Source organism: Lissotriton helveticus, chromosome 6, assembly GCF_964261635.1.
Source record: "Lissotriton helveticus chromosome 6, aLisHel1.1, whole genome shotgun sequence".
In the NCBI taxonomy this organism is placed as follows: Eukaryota; Metazoa; Chordata; class Amphibia; order Caudata; family Salamandridae; genus Lissotriton; species Lissotriton helveticus.
The window spans coordinates 1,671,628,705-1,671,650,444 of record NC_136067.1 but is presented as its reverse complement, the minus strand read 5'-3'; the positions used below and the strand labels follow the sequence as shown (position 1 = coordinate 1,671,650,444).

Genomic DNA, 21,740 nt, shown 5'->3' with positions numbered 1-21,740 from the left:
GGGGACTTGATGATGCCCACTGTTAGTGAAAAACCTATATCTGTGCCTGGTCCTATTAACGCACCGATGTCCCCCGATCATTCAACTGATCCCTTGTGGGTAATTATCAAACATTTGTGTGGGCTGGTGGAGGCATTACAAGTAAAAGTGGATCACTTGACGGCCCTAGCCAATTCCAAAAATATTACACCTGGACTTAACACCCTTAACCCAATAAAAGTGAGATTGATAGTCCCTACGAATAACATCACGGCTAGAGGGAAGAGCTGTGTTCCACCTGCCCGCTAACTACTATTCCACCGACACCTTCTCTGCCTAGTAGGAAAGCAAGGGGAAATATGCAACCGGTAGGCAATTTACAGGCAAAGGGAAAAACTATGACAATCTTGCCCAAAAGCATGCCCACAAAATATAATACCATACCTACAACCTCACAAGTAGATGGAAGCAGAAGGGGTGAGAATAGAAAGGAGGGGTGCCTGCAAGATTCAGGTTTGAGTTCCCTCAAACCTTTCAGTCTTCACCGTAGTGACTACCCTAACTACACTAGGGCTGTTTATATGGTGAATGTTCCTAAAATACCTGGGGGGCGAGACCATGAATCTCCGGACACCCTAACGAATAAGACAATCCATTGGATTAGGTATATCAGGGGGTGTAGGTCTGTTATCAGGGAGGATATTTTAAAAACCACAAGATTTACAACTCCTGGTGACACCTATGACTGTATTGAGATAGTCTTAAAAAATCCAAAGATAGCTGAGGGCTTGATAGCCTTGGAATACAGGACCTGCTCCCCAGATAATTCCTGGATCCAATTGAGATCTCAACCCTACCAAAGAATGACTCAAACTAGTGTAATGTCAGAGAGGATTTTAGGGGATGATTCTTCAGCTTTGAATTCTAACGATTGATTGCGGATTGAAGAAGCATTACCCAGGGAGATAAGTAGCAATGAGACTCCAAATCTTGCACTTGTTGTAACGGACCCCACTTTCTTTATCTCAGAATCACTGCCCTTAGGGATGATAAGTGAACAGAATAGAGTAGCAGATACCATCCAGGATATTAACAATTCTGTAAATTTCCCTGCTACTATAGGGGCTCTTCTTTCCTGGAACATTGCAGGACTTGGAGCGAAAATGGACTCCCCTGAGTGGGCCTCCTTTATCAATAGACATGATATATGCCTATTCCAGGAAACCTGGGCTCTAGATCAGTTACATTTCCCAGGGTACCTGAACTATGGAATCCTGGCGGAAAAGAAAGGGAAAGGCCGACCGTCAGGCAGCCTGGCGGTTTGGATTAGGCAAGATCTCGATGTAACAGTTAAGGTAATTCCCACCAGGCACAGGGATTTCCAGGCACTCCTGCTTGAGTTCCCAAAGTGAGACCCTATTCATCTATACAATGTATATGTTAGAAGTACCGGGGGCAAAAACTCGGAAATTTTAACTTGCTTGGAGGATCTCCTAGAAAGCAATTCTCTCCATACCAATAATATTATTATAGGAGGAGATTTTAATGTAAACGTTGAACCTCTCCTGAATGATAACTGGGACCTCTCAGATGAAGAAGATAGGATATGGGGGGTCCCTAAACTGGACTTAACTCCCATTAAAAGATGGACGCAAATTGCTATCCAATTGAACTCTTTTTGTCTAAACAAATGAGTTAGATCTGCCAATGGTAGAACAGTGGGTGACAAAAGTGGGGTAAGTACCTATAAGAACGGCCCCCGGCAGAGCAGAATAGATTACATTCTTGTTAGCTTGAGCCTGTGGAGCTATCTGCAGGATATGCAAGTTATGGATAGACTAGAGAGTGATCACAATCCTCTATCGGCCAAAATATCCTATTGGGATTCACCAGTAGCATTAATTAGGGCGACTGATGCTGTTATTCCAGTGGACGTCGTTATCACTAATGATGAGCGTCACGTCCGCTGGGCTAAGGTTGCGGTCGACCAGGAGAACGTTGATTTTATAGCTGGTAAGCTCACGCAGGCAATAAATGATATGAAGCAAGCACTGGTAGAGGAGTGCCCAACCCCTAATAATGAATATGCAACCAGGATTCACAAGGCTTTCTTTAAGGACCTACGAACAGTCTTTATTAAGCCCTCCCAAAAAAGTGGTCCTTGTATACAAGTTTCTCCATGCTGGTATTCAGCAGACTGCAGGCAGGCTCGCTTGGAGCTAGGCAGAGCCCTTAAAGATGGTTCGAGTTTAGATGTTTGTGTAGCTAGGGCAGCGTATAAATCAGCCATTTCTAAATCCAAGCGCCTGTGGGATGAGCAGAGGTGGGCAGACTTGCTGGAAGCAGGACTTCACAAAGATCCTCGAAAGTTCTGGAACACCTACAGGAGAGGTGTGGATAGCAACTCTGATAAACCTCTGAATTGGGTCCCACAGGATAAATGGGTACCCCATTTCAAACCGCAGTTTGCGAAGGCAACAGGGCAAGACTCTCCTGTTGAGGTGTCCTGTATGCCTTTTTTGGAAGACCCCTTTACCTTGGGGGACGTTCAGCTGGCATTGGATAACGTTGTTCCTGGTAGAGCGCCAGGAATTGACGGTATCCCTGCTGATCTATTCCTACAAGATAGAGATTCGTATTGACAAATGCGGTGGCAAGGGGACTACCGGTCCCTAAATCATGGAAAGGGGCTGAAATAATCCCTGTTTACAAGAAGGGGGACAGATCCCTGCCTGGAAACTATCGACCAATTAGTTTGATCGACACTACCCAGAAGATCATAGGTAGGCTTATTTTAAATAAGGTCCAGGTTTGGGAAAGGGAGTACAGCATTTTGTCCCACTTGCAGGCTGGCTTCAGAAGTTGCGTTAGCACGGTCGACCAAATTATGCATTTCACTATGCTATATTGGACGACCGTTCTAATTGGCAAAGGCAGCCTTTATGCCGCCTTTATAGATTTAAGGGCGGCATTTGATCTGGTCCCTCGCCACACACTATGGAAAGTACTCACTGAGATGGGAATGCCAGGGGATCTTTTGTCTTTGATAGTTAGGCTCCACCAGGAGAACTTTGCCCAGATTAGGTGGGGTAGTCCTGGCAATGTTACACCACAGTTCCCTGTAGAAACAGAAGTCCGTCAGGGATGTGTCCTGGCGCCAACATTATTTTCTTTATATATAAACGACGTTGCAAAAATTTTAATTGATTCTAATGTTGACGCTCCTATTCTTGCTGGAGGTAAAATCCCCATATTAATGTTTGCGGACGATTGTCTTATAGTTTCGAAGACCCCGGGCGGGTTACAGAAGGCTCTGTCAATTTTCGAGGGCTTCTGTGCCGCCCGTGGCCTGGAAGTTAATGTTCTTAAATCTAAGTACATGTCTTTTAATGCACCCAAAGTAAGTAGGGGTACTGTACATATGAGTTCCGGCCCTCTTGAGAAGGTTGAGGCATTCAGCTACCTGGGTATCTGTATTCAACAGGATCTCTCTTGGAGACAACAGATTGATTTGGCCACCCTGAAGCATCGACAACTATCAGGGGCTTTGACAGTAGAGCATTCTAGGTCTCTGACTAGACCAGTAAGTCCGGTGCTAGAGGTTTACAATGGCAAGGTAGTTAGCTCTACTATGTATGGTGTGGAAATGTGGGGAAGTGAAAAGCTAAGGGGGATGACTGTCCCTGAAAACACATTTCTTAGAAAACTTATAAGGCTACCTCAAAGCACCCCATTGTATCCTCTGTTCTATGATTTGGGTATAACACCTATAGCCCCAATACTATACTGGCGGCGAATTCGGACCACACCAGAACTGGAAACATACACTAGAGGGCTGATGGATGTGATTAAAAGTGATGGCTCCCGGAAAGTCAAATGGTTGGGTCATATTCAAAATCTTCTGAAGGAATTAGGATTAGGAGAATTGTGGAAGGATCCATTGCATGCCAGGTTTCCACCGAAGAAGACACTTAAGGCATTGTACTGGAACATGGTGGCGACAAAGATTTTTAGTACTACACCCTCACAATCCCTTGCTGGTTCATTTTTGGAAATCAAAGATTGTCCCAAACTTGAGGAATTCTGGGATGTCATTACAAAGCCCCTTGACCGCAAGCTCTATTTTCAGTTAAGAGTGGGAAGCCTACCTGTAAGGTCGTTCTCAAATAGATTAATTAAATTAATTGCAAGTTTATATAGCGCTAGGATCGACTCCCGGAGGAGTATCTCCGCGCTTCGACCGCTGCGAAACCCTTCCTGGCTTCCCTGAGAGATGGTCCCTTAATGGGTACCTCCAGGGTGAGACCAGGCATCCCCGGCGGTCTGGTGGGGCCGCTAGTGAAGATGAGGCAAGCTAATGCCCAGAGTTGCCGAGTGTGATCGCTGATCAGAGTGGGCACCGAGGCGAGAGAATTATCGAGTCCGCTGACCCTGGTCCAGAAACCTGCCGCGTCTGGAATCGAACCCTGGTCCCGGGCCGTCCTCTGCTCTCGGGTCTGCCGCCTCTAACCAGTGAGCCACACTACTTCACAGTTGGATGGTCTAGTGGAGGCATGGTGGATTGTCCAACTTGCCCAAGTGTTCCTGAAACCGTAGGCCATTTTCTCTTTGAGTGCCCAAAGTATGTAGCACCAAGGCGGAAGTGGGTAAAGCCGATGTGTAGGTTATTGGGAACAAGGGAAGGAATGACTGCAGTTAGACTTATCCGTACCAGTCCTAATATGTCTGTGTATATTGCGGTGGCAAAATACCTAGGTTGGGCATGGACGATTAGAGCCCGACTCCTGAAGGAATAATACAGTACTTAACGCTGTCGGCCGGATACTTCTTGTAAGAACAATATTTTGCTCATTTGTACAGTTTTTTAAATGATCTCTTTTTAACTATTTATTCATGAAATTGATACTTTGTTCTTAATATGGTTTTACTACTAGAAGTTTATACATGTACTTTTCTATGTGGAACATGCTTTTATGACGATTGTCAAAAAAAAGCTTACTTGACCTGACTAGGGTGGTGGAGCGTCGCCCCACTGCTTTCTCGCAGTGCGAGAAGCAAGAACATAAAAAGGTAATAACTTACTGTTATTACCATTTCATGTTTAGCTGCGGATGGGCGGGCAGCTCTATGAGCAGGGGAAGAGGGGTGCGCCTACTCCTGAGGGGGCAATGACGGTTTGGTCAGCCCTCTGGGGCCACCCAAACCAGCCATGCGCACTGTGCCCTTTCTCCGTGCAGGCTGCAATGCAGCCTACATGGAGAAAATGGCCTCCCCGTAAGCCCATGGCTCGGTGGTGTCCCCACCAATTACAATGCTGCCATTGCAACACTGTGATTTGCTTAGGGGAGGGGACGGAGGCTGCCTGCTTCCTGTTGCTGCCGGAGGCAGGAGAGCAGGAGCTGAGAAAACAAGACACCTGGCCGATTGACAGGTAAGTTTTTAATTTATTATCAAGTTAACCCGCGTTTAATGCCGGCCGCGACTGGCCTGATTACGCTGCTGGCCCCAGGGTTGTAGGCAAACAGCTGTTTCATGGTCTTAAATTTTATTCCACTGCCGGCCACTTTTTGTAGGCGAACAGCTGTGATTAACTTTCAACAGGCTTAATAAACAGAATGGTTCCATAAAAAAACTAATAACGCAAAAATGAATAAACCTCAACTAAATATTTAAAAAGATATTATGCCCACCTATATTTTTAAATTATTTTATTTAAAAAAACTTTAAAAATCAATATTATTTATTTAGTCTGTTCCACAAAATTTGTGACATTACAGTATTTAAAAGAATACCACAGATGGCAGCTATAAAAATTAAAGGATTGTACGGCAAAATCCAACCAATCTTAACTCCTCTGTGAACAGAAATAGTCAGTCAAGGCACATCCAACAGTAGTTCTATAGTTGGCACAAATATTTACTGCCTAAAAAAGAATTCATTTAATTGAACTAAAGGGATCTTTACTCAAAATGTTTCTTGCTCTCCTGGACTCATGGTTCTTAAACCATTTTAACTTTTTTTTAGAGATATTTAACTAATCGCGCTAAAAATGGAGAAGCAACCACATGTTAATTCATAAGTGAGAGATGTCTCTGGATAACAAGAAAATACAATAACTGTCAACAGCTTCTTTGCATCCCAAATCGTTGTAACATTAAACATTTGGCTATCACTGCAATATCCTATGAACAGTTTACATTTAAAATGGTTCTATTGTGCCCATCAAAATGTCTTAATTCAGTAGTTCATGGATAAACATTCTCTTTGAAGAACTAAATAGCTTTATTCCTTCCAAATATGAGACAAATAAGAGACAGAACGTTCTACTACATTTGATCTCTCAAGTGTCTGTTTTCACAACAAACATTAGGAAGTTGACATAAAATAAAAGCCTGAGTAAATAGCTTTTGAGTTCTGCTTCCCATCCTAATGAAATGCTTTCTTCATGTTGTATTTATGCAAAGTTCTTTATATATTCACAAAACAAATATGCATTATATTAGAAGATACGTGTCAATCCAAAATACCTGAAACATTCTTAAAATCTAAGTTATTCCAGAATAATAACAAGATTTCAACGTCTTCTTTCCCAAAGTCACACTTCTCAGGTTTACTGAAAGCTGAAATCGGTACTTGCGTGTACCAAATTCAAATGTTCTTGATGTTGATCATAATATCAATCAAGTAGAGCAATAGTAACTTGTTCAAGACATCAGAGAATATTGTATACATAGTTCACTGAAAACTGTCAGGCACATTAAACAACTCACAAGCCTTCAGTGTCTCCTACTTTTTAGTTAGAGTAAACATACCAACAATGAACAATAGCACATGTTTGATTAATATAGAACAATATCATTCCATGAGGAGCAACAACATTATGCTTAAAAAATGGAGAATAACCATAGTAGTACTGCAGTGCCATTGTTGAGATGTTAGCAACAATCAAATTCAAAGTAGAATCATTAATCTCACCCATTAGAGAGAACAAGTTTCCATAAGCATAACAATAGGACTGACAAAACTGTGATGACAGACATTGCTCGAGTAGACCAACTTACATACAGATCATTCCTTTGTAAGCATGGAATGACAACAATTATATCTTCATGGAGAGAGACAATCATTTAATATGAGATCCAAAAAGCCTTGCAATGGAAAAGAGGCTTCACATATTGGACCTAAAATTAATGGTGAACCATCAACAATCTGAATCATGTCAGGAGTCCTCTTAAGTTTCTGAGGAATATTATTCATATTGGACCATTCTTGATCAATCAACATTCTACAATGCAAAACCATTGACAACTCTTTTATCTTCTCTCCTTATAGCAATTGGTAGAAGGAACATATTTTTATCAGTATCATCTTTCATATTGAAGACAACACACTAATTCTTTAACCCCTTCCATGCGTCGGACGGCCGGCGGCCGTCCGACGTCACGGTGGGCGTGTGCGGAGGACGGCCGGGGGCCGTCCGAACCACGCCCATGCCGTAAATCACCCGCACCGCGGCGGAATTTTCGCCACGGTCAAGGGGTTAATCATATATCTACATGACCACAATACAGACACAGCCCTACCTTTCACCAGCATTCCTTTCCTTCTTCAGTTAGATATCCCCAGACTGCCTCTCAGGGCTAGAGTGGCCCTAGCAGGCACAGGCATTTTTTATGGGTGGACTGGAAGGGTGGGGACCGGTTTTGGAGCAATGAGGGCCCATTTTGTTATAGGGGGCTGGATTTGCTGCAATATCACCCCGTTGTAACAATAGCAGCCGCAGTGCTTCACACTAGCACCCCCTCTCACTCCTAATGGGGCTGGTGCTTCTCACTAGCACCCCCTCCCCCACCCCGGGCATGCCCAGATGGATTGCCAGGGCTGGTTTGTGTTCCCAGTCTGGCCCTGCTGCCTCTATTTGCATTGGGGCAAGGGTTCCAATGAAACCTCTGATCAACTGCATAAAATCTTCTTGACATGCTAGAATGTCCATCATTTTTTTCTTGGCATGTGTCTTATAATCTAGGCTCAGTTATTAATGGCAAAGCAATACATTGAGAGAAAAAACTTAGGATGCTGTGAACACACCAACTTATCTTTTTTCTTCACTCAGGCTATATTGAAAAGGGGTAATCAGTGTTCTTTCAACCCAGGTTGTTAGAGCCTCTAATCGACAAAAACATCTCATATAAGTCAAAACATACATTCAATTTCTCAGGAAATATGGCACAAAGCTTTCTCATCAGAATACCCCATGTAAGCACAGTCGTACATCATTTTAAATGCTGAATTCATTTCTAAAATATTTGCCCAGGACAATCCAGGTCCAATATGGCAACACATAAAAAAACACTTTTGCTTGATCTTGAAAAAACTGTGCAGGAATGCAAAATGCATTGTGAGAGATTCTAAAACGTCTCTTAACTTCACTGACTCCCAAGAAAGGTATGGGACACCTGAAGGAACTACTGAATTATTAGTAGGACTCCATATCAAAGTCTACCTTAACGCCAAATTATCAAAGTGAAATTGTTGTAGCTCTTGAACTATGACCTGGAAAGGACCTTTAGTACAGGCAATCCAAAGGAGCCATTGATCCTGCAATCATTCAAGGACTGAGCACAAAGGTCTGTTCACTCACCTTAATTGATCGCCTGAGAAGAGGCCAAATCCTCCCAGTAGCCACAACGTCACCCTGCAATTAACTGTACACTTGGAAGGTGACAAGGGTCTCCTTATTGGTATCCCAGTTGTAAGAAAAAAACACCACATATGACAGAAACATTTGTGGGCAATCCTGTAGCTTTTCAGTGTAGATGAAGATGAAAGAACAAATAAATAGCAAAGCACCAAGAATATTTTTGTGTACTATTTGCCCTATAGACGTTCTTTCTTTCAGTCATAAGTAGAAAAGCTGTTGATTGATGCTGTGATAGTTGATGGTATTTGCAGGACGGCTTGCAGTGTCACTGTGACTCATGAACGTATTGATTTGTCATTTAAATAAATAATTAATTTGTGATTGCCCTGATTTTATTATTTGGTTTACTTAGATTGATGTCTTGCCCGAAATTGTTGAGGCTGTTCAAGGGAAAGTGGAAGTATATCTGGATGGCGGAGTCCGAAAAGGCACTGATGTCCTGAAAGCATTAGCCCTTGGTGCAAAGACTGTCTTCATCGGAAGACCCATTCTTTGGGGATTAGCATATCAGGTAAGTAGGTCATTGTGTGGGTAAACGTTGTGACTGCACAATATGCATTTCATTTGTGGTATTTCTTTTAATATAAATAGGGTGAAGACGGAGTTCATGATGTTCTACAAATGCTGATGGAAGAACTCAGACTATCTATGGCTCTTGCAGGTGAATGCTCTCGTAATTTTTATTGCAAAACTCATTGTTGCAGGTACACTAAAAAGACAAGTTAATGGTCAAAAAGTAATTTGTGAATGCATTACATTCAGCGTTTTAATTTTTAACATAAAAGCACAGAAGGTACATGATGTGGATGTGTGCTCAACTTTGTTTACTATTTGTTGCTTCTGGGCCGTTTCTAGGACAGCAATGGGGATGACAATGTCATTTATTTTAGTGAGGTATTATACAATTCTCATATGCATAGTAAAATCAGTTCACGTCCTCCAGCCAGCACCCAACACTGCTCAGACATCTAATCTCTAGTTTGAAGATGCCTATGCTGCAGATGTGATGAGAATGTCAGCCAGATAGGTTGTGATGGATTTTCAGATGTGTTAGCTGGTTTTGAAAATACTCTGGGCAGGCAAAGGAAGCCAGTTAAGATCCAGTATGGTGCATTCATATCATAACATATCCTCAGGCCCTTAATGAGGTGTGCTGCAGCCTGTAGGGTGCCCTTATGGGAGGGGGCAGTGTGGAATTTGGGGAGCCTTGGAGCAGGGCATTTCCACCATCCAGACACAAGATTCTGATGGCTTGAACAGCAGTTCTGGAGTAGTATTCTGGGAGAAGTTATTGAAGGTGAGGCAGTGCCCAGGGAGAATTTGAGTGACTTGCGATTGGGGGAAAGTTGAAGTTTGATTCCATCCAAGATGAAGTCATTGAAGTAAGCATGAAAAATTGCTGCATGTTGTTCTTGGTCAATAGTAGGATTTATATCTTGGTAAGGCTGAACTTCAGGTAGGAAGAGTACAACCATGTTCGGTTGAGGGGAGGGCAATCTTTGAAGCATTGGATGTCTGCAAGTGAGGAAGCATTCAAGTAGAGATGTGGTATGTTGGTGTAGTTGAGACTTTTAATTCTGATATTAGTGAGTAGTTTCCCAAGTAGCTCCAAGACAGGTTGAAGATGATGGGAATTTGATGAAACCCTGGACAACAATGAGGTAAAAGGGATATTGTTAGACTTAGAGTGGCAATGTGAGCAAACTGGAGTTGGTTTTAAAGATAGGAGAAGCAGTGAAGGTCATTGTCTCTTAATCCCATTTGAGACTTCACGGTATGGCTAAAAATGTGATGATCGACGGTTTGAAAAGTGGATGGAGTTTATTGTATAGTATTTGTAGCCTGACCTGAAGGCAGATTGGTAGTCATGTAAGAGATGATGTGCACACACTGCTTTCTTGATGATTGTAGGAGGCTGGCTTAGTATGTGGTGCACACTTATTTAATTAAAGCCCCTTGCCCTACTCCAGACAACCCTCATGGTGACTTTAGTGGTCTTAGACAACCTTAAGTGGTAGCTGTGGAGAGCAGCCTTAATGCTTCTTCAGAAGGGGTATTAAGCAGCTTGCTTTACCAGATCTAATCATGCAGTGTAGGTTAAACGAAAAAGAACCACACAGTGTATATATATATATATATCAATATATACATATATATATATATATATATATATATATATACATATATATATATATATATATATATATATATATATATATATATATATATATGTCTATTTATTAAACAACACTCACTAACACATTTGTATATCTCCTACACAGAGATATAAACACAAATACACATAATACTTCAATTGCAAATAGGTAAGTAAAAACAATCCACATTGGCCTCCAGGGGAAGACTAAACCATATGCTAAAAAAGTGGAATGCAAACTGCGTCCCAAATTGGGACTTGTAACAGAATACTCAGAAGAGCTGGGGGCACAAGGAACCACGCAAGGTAAGTACCCAGGATCCCCACAGAGGCTGCGTGCAGAGTAGAAACATAGCCGCATGCTCAATAGCAGTCAACTGTAAAGTTGTGGTTGCAGTTTTGAAGAAGAATGATCCTTCCCAGTGGACCCTGAAGAAACTCCATGGAAGACAATAGTTTGGAGATTCGCCCTATCTGTGGATACCACAGGAACCAGGATACCTACACCAGGGAAGCCGGATGCATAGGTGCAAATTCATGTTGGAAACCGCCGTAGACCACAATGGAGTACTTCAGTAAAGATGCCTCTGCTGAAGACTGTTCAAGTGTCCAGTGAAATCGAAGGGTGGATTCTTGAAGAGAAGAACCTGTAAGCAGAGGGGATAGAGTCTATGCCATTCTGAGGTGATCAAGAGGCATGCAAGAGCAATGCCCATCAATGTCAGGCAGTTCAAAAGAGTTGACGGTGACCTTGTGGCTGCAGCTGCGAGGACCAGGTGATGCTGAGGAAGACCAGTAGCCATGCATGAGCTTTCCCACATCAAAAGTCAAGAACCAGGGGGTCGGTGTCCGGCGGGAGCACTAACAAGCCCTGGCAGCTGCAACATGTGTGGAAAGAAAAGAAAGGGCAAAGTTGGGACCAGCAAGGTCCAAGGGACTCATCACAAGCAGAAGAGTCAGAGCAGGCCACGAGAAAGCAGGGGAGCCCACTGAAGCAGAAAACACTTGAGAGGACCCACAGGCCAAGCGCACAGGAGTCGCCAGATGATCTTGAACAGCTCACCAAAGATGAAGGCCTACTGTGCAGAGGATGCGGTGAGGACACTTAGCTTGGCAGGAAAACATGCTAGAGGCTGGACCTTCTTGTAACCTGAAGATATCTGGAGTGCAGAGCCAACAAGCCTTGGCAACAGCAAGTCAACGCTTTTCACCGGGGATCGGTCCCAGATGTTTCAATGAGGTATACAGGCCTCACATATACAGAAAGGACAGGTCAAGCCTCAGTGGAGTTGCAGAACTGTAACCGGTGTTGCTAAGCCTTTCGAGGTCCGGGGGACATCAGGAGCAGCAGACCGGTCAGCTGTGTTGCTGTGTCTGCAGATGCAGGGGAGTGACTCCTCCACTCCAAGGGAGATTACTTCGGGTGGCCTTGATGCCTACAGGTTTGTTGAAGATCTGAAAGAAGCGCAGGCACAGAAGATGAAGAGGTCTTGCAGAGCAGTGAGACAAGGAGCAGCAGGAGTCTTTCTTGGTGCGGTCTCGGTTCCAAGCAAAATGCAGTGAAGTTCAAGTGTCCAGACGGCCGAAGAGTGATGTGGTTTCAGGCTTGAGTCTTATCCCACAATGAATCTGAGGGCCCACCCACAGGTAAGTCATTTTATATCCTGTCCTTGTGAATACCCACACACTAGAGTACACTTGCGAGATCACAGACCTCCACCTGCATTTGTCATTAGGAACTACATACTGTGTTGGTTACTCCCAGAACTGGTTCCAAGTGGAGTATGCAAGGAGGGCATCAAATGTGCCCTTCAAAGCAGCCTTGGTGGCTCTGGCAAGCGCCCTCACCCAAGCCCAATACACTTAGTCTTGTTTGGGAGGTGGTCAAACCTTCCTGTGAATGGAAACCTATTGTTCTACCTTCCCGTGCTCAAGCTCAGCTCAGCAGCAGGAGGGCAGAATCATGTCTGGGGTCTGCAGCAGCCCTAACTTGCTGGCAGAGCATGTACGGTTGTTACTGGAAGTGCAGGGAGCTCCATGGCGGAGCCCCCAAGTGCATGGAATCATACCTCCAACACTGGTAACAGTGTTGGGGTGTCATTCCAAAATGATTGAAACCAAACATGCTCATGTTCAGCACAGCTACTATATAGTTAGTCATTGCGTAATGACAGAGGCCACTATATGTATAAAAATGGCTGACGGCACTGACAAATATTAGAGAATAGACTCCGGGGGTTTTAAGTGTAGTGACCTTAGATATAAGAAAACAGTCACAAGTGCTGTTAGCAACAGCATACACAGGCTGCGATGGAAGACCTGTAGGCATAATTTGAGTGGTCTCTCGTGGGTGGCATAATTCATGCTGCAGCCATGGGAGACCCTGGTGTACCTATTTCCTGAGTACCATGTACAAGGGACTTACAGGGGTATACCAGTAGCCAATTGTAGAGATACTAAAGTACTTACCAGGTCAAAATTAGGGAGGATACTCAGTGACTGGGGTCGTGATTAGCAGGATCTCAGTCAGACTAGTCAAAACAACATACTGACACCAGCAAAAAGTGAGGGTAAACATGCTAGAAGAGTCAAACCTTCCTACAATGATGTTTCCAATAGCGGGGTAGATGAGTTATGTGGCTATAGCTGGCAATGTCATCACTGTCTCTCAAGGGTTTCTGGCCTGGGAGAATCTGGCCTGTCTTTAGAGCTTCTTTGAAGGCAGGTCTTCTCTATTGCATCGCCCAGAATCTTGAACAACATACCCATTGAAATCAAAACCACACCAACCTACGTACAATTCAGGAAAAGCTTGAAAAACATCTCTGGAAGGAACATTGCATCCTGCCACACTAGCTCTTACAGTGCCCCATGCAGTCCCCTATGTATGCCCCCTGGGCCAGGCCCTTGTTCAGCTCTCTATTACTCTCTAGTTAGATTTGTGTTCTACAAATACCAAAAATCAAATGCCATTAGTAGTGATCACAGGGATAAACCTTTATTGATACATAAACGTTTGCATCCTAATAATAACAACATTGCTACATATAAAACACTAACAACACTATTGGACCCATTAAAAAAACGGTAGAATGGACTTGTTGTACCCTCCCCTCAGGAATAAATTTCGCCTACATTTTCAGCCTAATTCTCAAAATATTTGTTGTATGGGAACTTATTTTTGCCTTATACATAAATCTCCTGGAGTCAAACATTCTTATTGGGGGCCTTGATTCACAATACGTTTTTTCAGTCCGTACTCCTGGCGTATGATACATGAGTCTGTGATTTAGACGAGGAATTTTGGGAAAAATTGACACATAGGATAGAAGTAAGTCAGACCTACCTGGGCTCAGAATATGTATATAGTATTCTGTCTGGAAAGTTTATTAACGATTGAGAATTGTTGAAACTATTTCTAATGCTGAAAATGCCAAAATGAATACTATTGTCACTTAAAACATAGATCTCCGGAAAATGTTCTCCTTTTGTTTGCTTTTCTTCACATTTTGATGCATTCCTAAATGATTGTTAACTTTTTTTTTTTTAGGTTTCCGCAGCGTAGAAGAGATAGACAGGACCTTAGTTCAAAGATCTACATTTCCTAATATGTAGATATTCTCCATTTTAAACTCTCGTATAAATGTTTCCAAAATAAATACAGTACTGTACCCTAAATTATCAATTTAAAACTAAATAAAAAATGTGATCAGTCTTATTCTAAAATTCACTATTCTCATCTTTGGATAAAATACATCTTTGATTGGACAAGGGGAAACGAGTAACCTCTCCGCGAGGCCTACTGGGGTAGTTAGCAACTTTTTTACAGAATCAAATACTCAAATGAATGTTTATACAAATAAAGAAGCAATATTTAAAAATGTGAAAAAGTGTTCTATATTTGGTGTTAATTAACTAAAATATTTTAATATTTGAGCATTTGTTGTTGTTTACTTGTTTTTGGACTTTTTGTATTTTTTTGAGGTTCAACTGATAGAAGTTGCTAAGGCCAGGGATTCTAATAATGGCTCAATGGGGTCCACCAGAATCGAGTAGTGATTCAGTGGGGCTCCACAGAAGTCAGAAGGTAAAGAGACGCTGCTCTAGTGTAGTTGTTGTTCAAACAGCATGTGATTTATCAACTGGCAAATCGTCTGCAAAGACAAGTGATGAACTGAGCAACATTTGTGTTAACATTATCTTTCAAACAAATTAACTCCACACAAGCAAGTCTTCATATACCCTACTTCAGCTATTTGCAAGATAATGCCTTACATGATGTTCATTGAAAAAGACTGAGGAAATATTAGAATACAAGTTATACAATGGAAGTGTTTAAATGTCCATGGGCTTTTAGAACCCAGTCATTTGAAACATACAGGTGGGACATGGGAAACAAAGACATTTAGACACTACACGAACCATCAACCTCAGCAAATGCTACTCTTACTAATTTTCTATTTCGAGATAGCCCAAACATTAGGTAAGGTTCAACCAACATATGGACAAGTGTGCCCATAGTCTATTGTGCTCATACTCTATAAGCAGCATGTGCTGACTGGGTCTGTGCACTCCTTTAACTAAATAATCGTGCGTTCTAGTGCAAGGTGTTTGCAATCACTGAGCACTGGCGCAGGCTAATGTGCAACAGACAGTCACAAATAGATGGGTGAATTTACAACAATATTGGTAGTTCTTTAGGGTTTCCCTTGCAACTGAGGAGGGTCCTGAAAGCACCCTTTGCAGAGCACTCAGGTTTTCCATGTCTATGCATGAGTCAGTCATCCACTCACATTTTTTTTGCATTCTGGGATTGCAATATTCTTTATGCATTTAAAAATCAGAACTACAAGTCCCCGAATACAAATAAAACTCTTGGACTGGAAATTGTATTATTGCTATTACAGAATGCTATTTCCGCATGAACCCAGGCAAAAAATGTTACAACTAGACCCACATTTTAGGAGGCCTTGTCTAGAATGGGACCACAGGGGTTTTAAAACAGTGCCCTAGACTGCAGCTCGCGGGGAAAGTGCCATCGTGGCAGAATGGAACTCAGAAACTTGCAAACTCTGCCTCTGAGGTTGAAAGTAGGCTCGGATTTGAAGAAACCCTTTGTCCCCACTTTAACCCTAAGGAGGTCAAAAAGGTCTTAAGTCGACCAACTTGCCACTAACAAAAAACAAACAAATCTGCAGGCAAAAAATGTTTCATCAAAAGTAAATGTTCATATTTGGCACCGGCTGGCAAGATATGTAGTTATAAAGCATTGCCATACAAATATATATATTTCTGTTAAATACCTATCTAGCAGAGTCCCTAAAATACCTACCCTAAGTCAGTTTATAAAATGTAGAGTAATTCTAAAACATATCTCTATACATGATGGGTCTGTTACCAGTGAACTTGGCCTTTGTGTGCATTTCCCATTTACATTTATTTTCAAAACGGCTTTACCTGTAAGATTAAAGGATAATGCACAAATTATTTAGTGGTGATTTTCATTGCCCCGATTACCCTTTCTCGTCCCAGTAGTTACGATTTTGAGGTAATTTAACTTCCACCCAGGCCTCACCTGATATAGCCATTCAAAGAAGAACTCCCATCCCACTTTACTTCACATACCTAACCCCCACAAAAAGGACTATGAAGAGGACAGCCATGGTGCATCCTGTTTTGTATAAGTAATCAAAGTTGCAAATTTTGGTCCGGAGGTGGGATGTATGAACTAGGACAAAGAAGAGTATCAGAAAAATGAAGATTACCAGTAAGTAATCATAGCATCACTTCGTCAACCTTGCCACTTCCAATATTTACAACTTTGAGGCTATACCAAGCAGGTCATTTGTAACCTGCTCGCCATATAAAACAGCACTCTAAATGTATGCTGCATATCTAGTTTTGCTAAAGTAAAATGATTATACAAGAATAATCTTGTGGAAAGCATAGCCCCAAGGATCTTGGTTTCCAAACCCAAGGAATTCCGGTCCCCAACATCCAACGTGTAGTGGGAAGGATAGCCGAAGTTGCTGCTTGAGAAATTCCCCTATTGGAGGCTCTTGTAGCCACTGCATCAAACTCAGCAATTCAGTGGAACACCCTTAAACTGAATAAGACAAAAAATCCATATCAAAATATGAGCAAGACAGAGCACTGTCTTAATCCATCGAATACGTTGGAGCCTTCTATCCCTTCTTGAAGACAGCAAAATTGACATGGAGTACATACCAGATAATGCAAATTGGCAAAATGGGAAAGTACATGTGAGCTACATATGTTACCTCCAAATATAGTTGACACTCCTCCTGGAGGCACGAAGGAGAATAAAAAATGAAGACATGGTGTTTTCTTGTTCTAGGTGAAAGGAAGACTTCACTTTAGGATGATAATGTGGACCTAGTTGTAATAAAAATCTGTCAAGAAAGACTCAAAAGTAAGGAAGACAACAATCCTAGTTCCCCTAAGATAATGATCAAAAAGAAATCTTCAATGTTAATACTTTAAATCATCCTCTGTCAGTGGTTCAGAAGGAGGGAACTGTACAACTATAAGAAATAAAATGAACTCCATGAAGGAACTATAGAATGAACCAGGAGGGTGGTAAAGAGAGAACCCTTTAGGCAGCATGCTATTTAGAAATTCTAACTCCGCCAGATCTCCATGTTAAGATCGGATTGTCTTTATGCCTGCCCATTAGACTTTCTGTGTAAAGACAGAAAGTCCTAAATCAAAAACATCTTGCAGAAATTGTAAGAATGGCTTTGATTCATAGTAACAAGGATCAAGAGTTTGCTTAGAACACCAAGTAGAACAAAGGATCAATCATTATCATAAGGCGTTTGAGTGGAAGGTCTACAGAAGGCTTAAATGAACGCTGTCAAAGAAGAGGATAACCCTAACTAGTGTGGCTCTCTCCTATCACCCTCTAGACTGACAGGTGGAGATGTTAACAAGATAGATCAACAATAAGGAGAGAAAGGGTATTCGCCAGTGAAGGCAGGAGAGGGACTCCCTGTCCGCTTAGATATATCAGTAAACAACAATAAGGGAGTTACACCTTGAGGATACACCCAGCCTCAATGGAGGCGAGTCTGTGTGTTAACCACAATCCAGGAAAAGGACGTCCTTTGTCCTTTAGAAGACCCCTCACTCACCAACCTAGTTGGTGACATGCTTCATCATCGGGGTCCCACCCGGACAGCTGAATGCCATCCAGGTGTGCTGCGACACCTGATTACAGTGGAGCTGGATTTTATTTCTTTTATATGTGCAAAGGAGAGAACTAGGTGTAATTAAAAGTATCCGGTACTGCCTGCTTACGTGATTTATTCTGGGGTGTAATGGATATTATTAAAACAAGGAAGGCACCTGTTGCCCAATTAGGAGAGCTGTCGGTGAAAAAAACTATACAGGGTGTGGGTTAAAAAGGTCTACATGTTTCTACCTATGTGTAAGTTTAACAGGTATTCGTCAGGACCATGGGGTACCTTCGGAAAGGTGTACGCACGCTAAGGCGCACCCTATCCTCGTAGGTAGCAGGAGGAGAAACTAAAAATGAATCTCCAAAAAGCTGTTTTCTTCTTTTGTTTGTAGAAAAAAGCCTGTGGAAAAAAATGGGGGAGAAGGGTTGTGGATAACGGACATACATATATATAACATACATAAGACACAATCAGTGAATCGTGATGTACATCTTCATTCATCAAAGCCTTGATGTGAGGGACGTGTGAGATAAGTCCCAATATCGCGGCAACCTGCGAAATTACATACCACGTGGTAGCACACCCAATGTATCATAGATACTGAAATCACTTGGTGTCAGTGCTAGCCTTGGAAAGGGGCACTCAACACGTAATGGCGAAGTCCTGGGTGTTTATGTCTCAATTACTGAGAAAAAGCAGAGTCGTCGTGGAAGTGAAAACGACTTCGCGGGATTTAAAACTGCATTCAGTGAGAACGCAAGTGGTGCGTGAGTTAAAAAAACAGTTTTGGACGTGCTACACCAACCACACATTAACAAAAGAGCGAAGGTGCTTGGTATTGGGAGCATGCATAAAATTAGTGAGAGTAAATGGAGGCTGAACATCTTACTAGGAGCGTTACTATTCAATGCTCCATGAGCCACCCCGGGACTGGCATTTTCCTCGTTACGATCTGGCAGAAAGTAACAAACAGGGTTTTAGCGATATGCCGATATGAAAACCAAAAGGCTTTAGGCGTCCCCTCAGAGGAACAATCTTACTTGTAAGAGGATAAGAGGGCGCCGTTTGCACCTAAACCGTCACCGCGAGTGCTCCGTGGGTTACTGGGCAGAAAAGCCGGCGTGGTAATAGAGTGTACCGTTTCCGGGTTGGGCGTGGTTGGCTCTAGCGTGTCATCGGAAAACTAGCCAATTGGGTAGCGGACGTGTGGGGGTGTGCAATACTGCATGTCACTGTTAACGTGGCCAATCAGAGCGGGGGCGTTAGAGGGCCGGTTCGTGTTTACTTCGTTTCCTCGTAATATTTTCTCTTTCTTTCGAGTACAAATCGGAATGTTGCAGGCGGTTTAGTGGGTGTTACCATCATCTTAAGAAAACGAGTAAGGACGTGTTTAACAAGATATTTCACAGAGATATTTTAAAAGGGTGGTCTTGCGCAGTTGCATTGCAAAAGAATCAGTCTAAAGGGTCATACAGCATGCGAAAATCAAAGGTTTACACAGGTTTACAAAGGACTACCACAGTTTAATAGCGAAAAGCTAGTTATGCACTGAGTTCCAAGGGATATTCTCATTCAGGCCGGTCTTATGTGTGGCCAGTCTATAGACCCAACGCTGTTCCTATTCAAAGAGGTTGGACTCTTTCTCAACTTGTTCAATGATGGTCCATTTAATGTCATTCGGGCCATGTTTCATAGACAAGAAGTGTTCTGTAAGTTTTGTCATTGTTTTTTGGCAGCGGATCGTGCTCCGGTGCTCGCATATGCGTATGGGGCCTACCCAAGGTTATGGGACACTGCAAATGTGGGAATTGCAGTGTCTGTCCTTTTACAGAGAACACGAAGACATTCATTTTGGAAGAAGGTAAGATCTGGACAATCAGATCACATACCAATTGTAATAGCTCACATGTGGTGTACTTAATTACTTGTCCCTGTAACTTACAGTATGTGGGTATGACCAGCAGGAAGATCAAGCAACGCATATGCGAGCACCGGAAAGTGCCAACATGCCGGACAAAATCCAGGCCGACCGTGATGGTGTGCGGGCCAGCTACATGGACTCAGTATGCCCGCTGAACACAGTACCTTAAATCCTGGTTGCAGAGCGTTGTGTGTATCTGCGAAGATGTGCTGCAAGGCAGAAACGATGATTCAGTTCTGAAATGTGTCAGGGCTGCTGTACGAAGTCTTGTTGTGTCATCGCCGAGGACACTGTCAATGGGGCTTGCAATGCAACGTCTGGTGTTGGGTATAAGGCGCACAGTTGACGATTCGCCGGTTGCGAGGCTGCAATGCAGAGTCCGATGTCATCGTCGGGGCTGCTATTGATAAGAGATGCGAGTATCTAGGCTGAGGATGCCCCTCGCTATCAGAGCAATGATTTCGTCTCAAGGGCTGTGGAGGTGATGTAGATCTTTGCAACTGGTTCAATCCATGCAGCAATGCATTGTTTTTTTTTGTTTGTTTATGCAGCAAATGTACAGTTTAATTTTTTGCATGAAATGCTTGTATAGTCTTCGGTACAATCACAGTTTCCTAATTTCTTTAGTCAGAAAACAGCCAACACATGTTTCGTGACACAATGACTTTTTCAAGGCTCACTAAGGTAGATATCAAGAGCAAACGTCCAAATAATTTAATCAAAAAGTGGTTGATTGGTGTCCCCAGCAGAATCTCTGAGCTTGCTAGTTTTGATGCGATCTACGGTGGCGAACTGCGCAGACCGTTAAAGAAATATGATATAAGGTCTCAGTTAAGAGTTGTTATGGGATCAGCTCACTATAAGAGATACAAGACCTCATATGATGTGAACGAAAGACCAATATTCCAGTAGTATATTTCAAGCCAAGTCGGTGTCTGCTGTATTATCTCTATATTCTATGTGTTCCAAACATAATAGCGTGTGAACATTTGAGAATCGAGTCCAAAGGTGGCATGCTGCGTAAGTAGTGGAGCAGTGTGTGTCTAGCAAGACTGTTTGAGATTCGCTCGCATTGGAAAGATGAAAGGTAAAAATATCTCCAAGCCGTAGTGCAAGAGGATGTGATACTACAATAGATTAGCCAACTAGATAGGATGTTCACAAAGTAACCATTCTAGGTATTTGAACATTTTTTTTAATTAAAGCTTTTTTTTTTAAACATATGAAGTTTACAGAGATCATCAGTGAGCACATGTAATTGAGAAACAAACTTAACAACCTGTGGCAATGGTACATACATCCAGCATATGCAGTCTAACAATGATCTGCATAGTATAACAAAGTATCATCGCATATATACAAAAGATTAGTACATTCAGTATTCTGCATTTCCTGGTGACTCAGCCTGCTCCACAGATCACAGGTACTGTAGCACCGGCTCCCATATGCATCAGGTCTAGAGGTGGTGGGAAGTTCTTCCACATATAGCACTAAATTATCCCAGCAAAACGCCATATCTTGAAGCCACCATGCAGTCGAAGGCCCAGCTATGCCCTCCTATGTCATTGTCACGCGTCTCCTGGCCATGAGCAAAGCCACTCTCACTAGTCTACCTGTAGCCTCCTTCAGGGATGGCACCAAGACCAGCAGACATACGAGTGGAGAATACTGCAATTCCAGACCGACCATTTTAGACTGTGTGAGAATCACACCATTCCAGAACAATGCTACCTTACGGCACTCCCGGGATAAGTGACATCCGCAACTCTGCATCTCTTGCAT

At 42.6% G+C, this 21,740-nt stretch overlaps 1 protein-coding gene across 1 annotated transcript in view; it reads left to right on the top strand.

The window, feature by feature from the left end:
• Positions 1-14,733, top strand: part of HAO1 (hydroxyacid oxidase 1) — a 226,464-nt gene extending 211,731 nt beyond the window's left edge. Inside the window, exons 6-8 of the mRNA XM_078647081.1 lie at positions 9,033-9,191; positions 9,272-9,341; positions 14,386-14,733. Coding sequence (XP_078503207.1) covers positions 9,033-9,191; positions 9,272-9,341; positions 14,386-14,450 — 294 coding nt within the window. The 3' untranslated portion in view covers positions 14,451-14,733. The remainder of the gene's footprint in view (positions 1-9,032; positions 9,192-9,271; positions 9,342-14,385) is intronic.
• Positions 14,734-21,740: the final 7,007 nt, after the last annotated feature.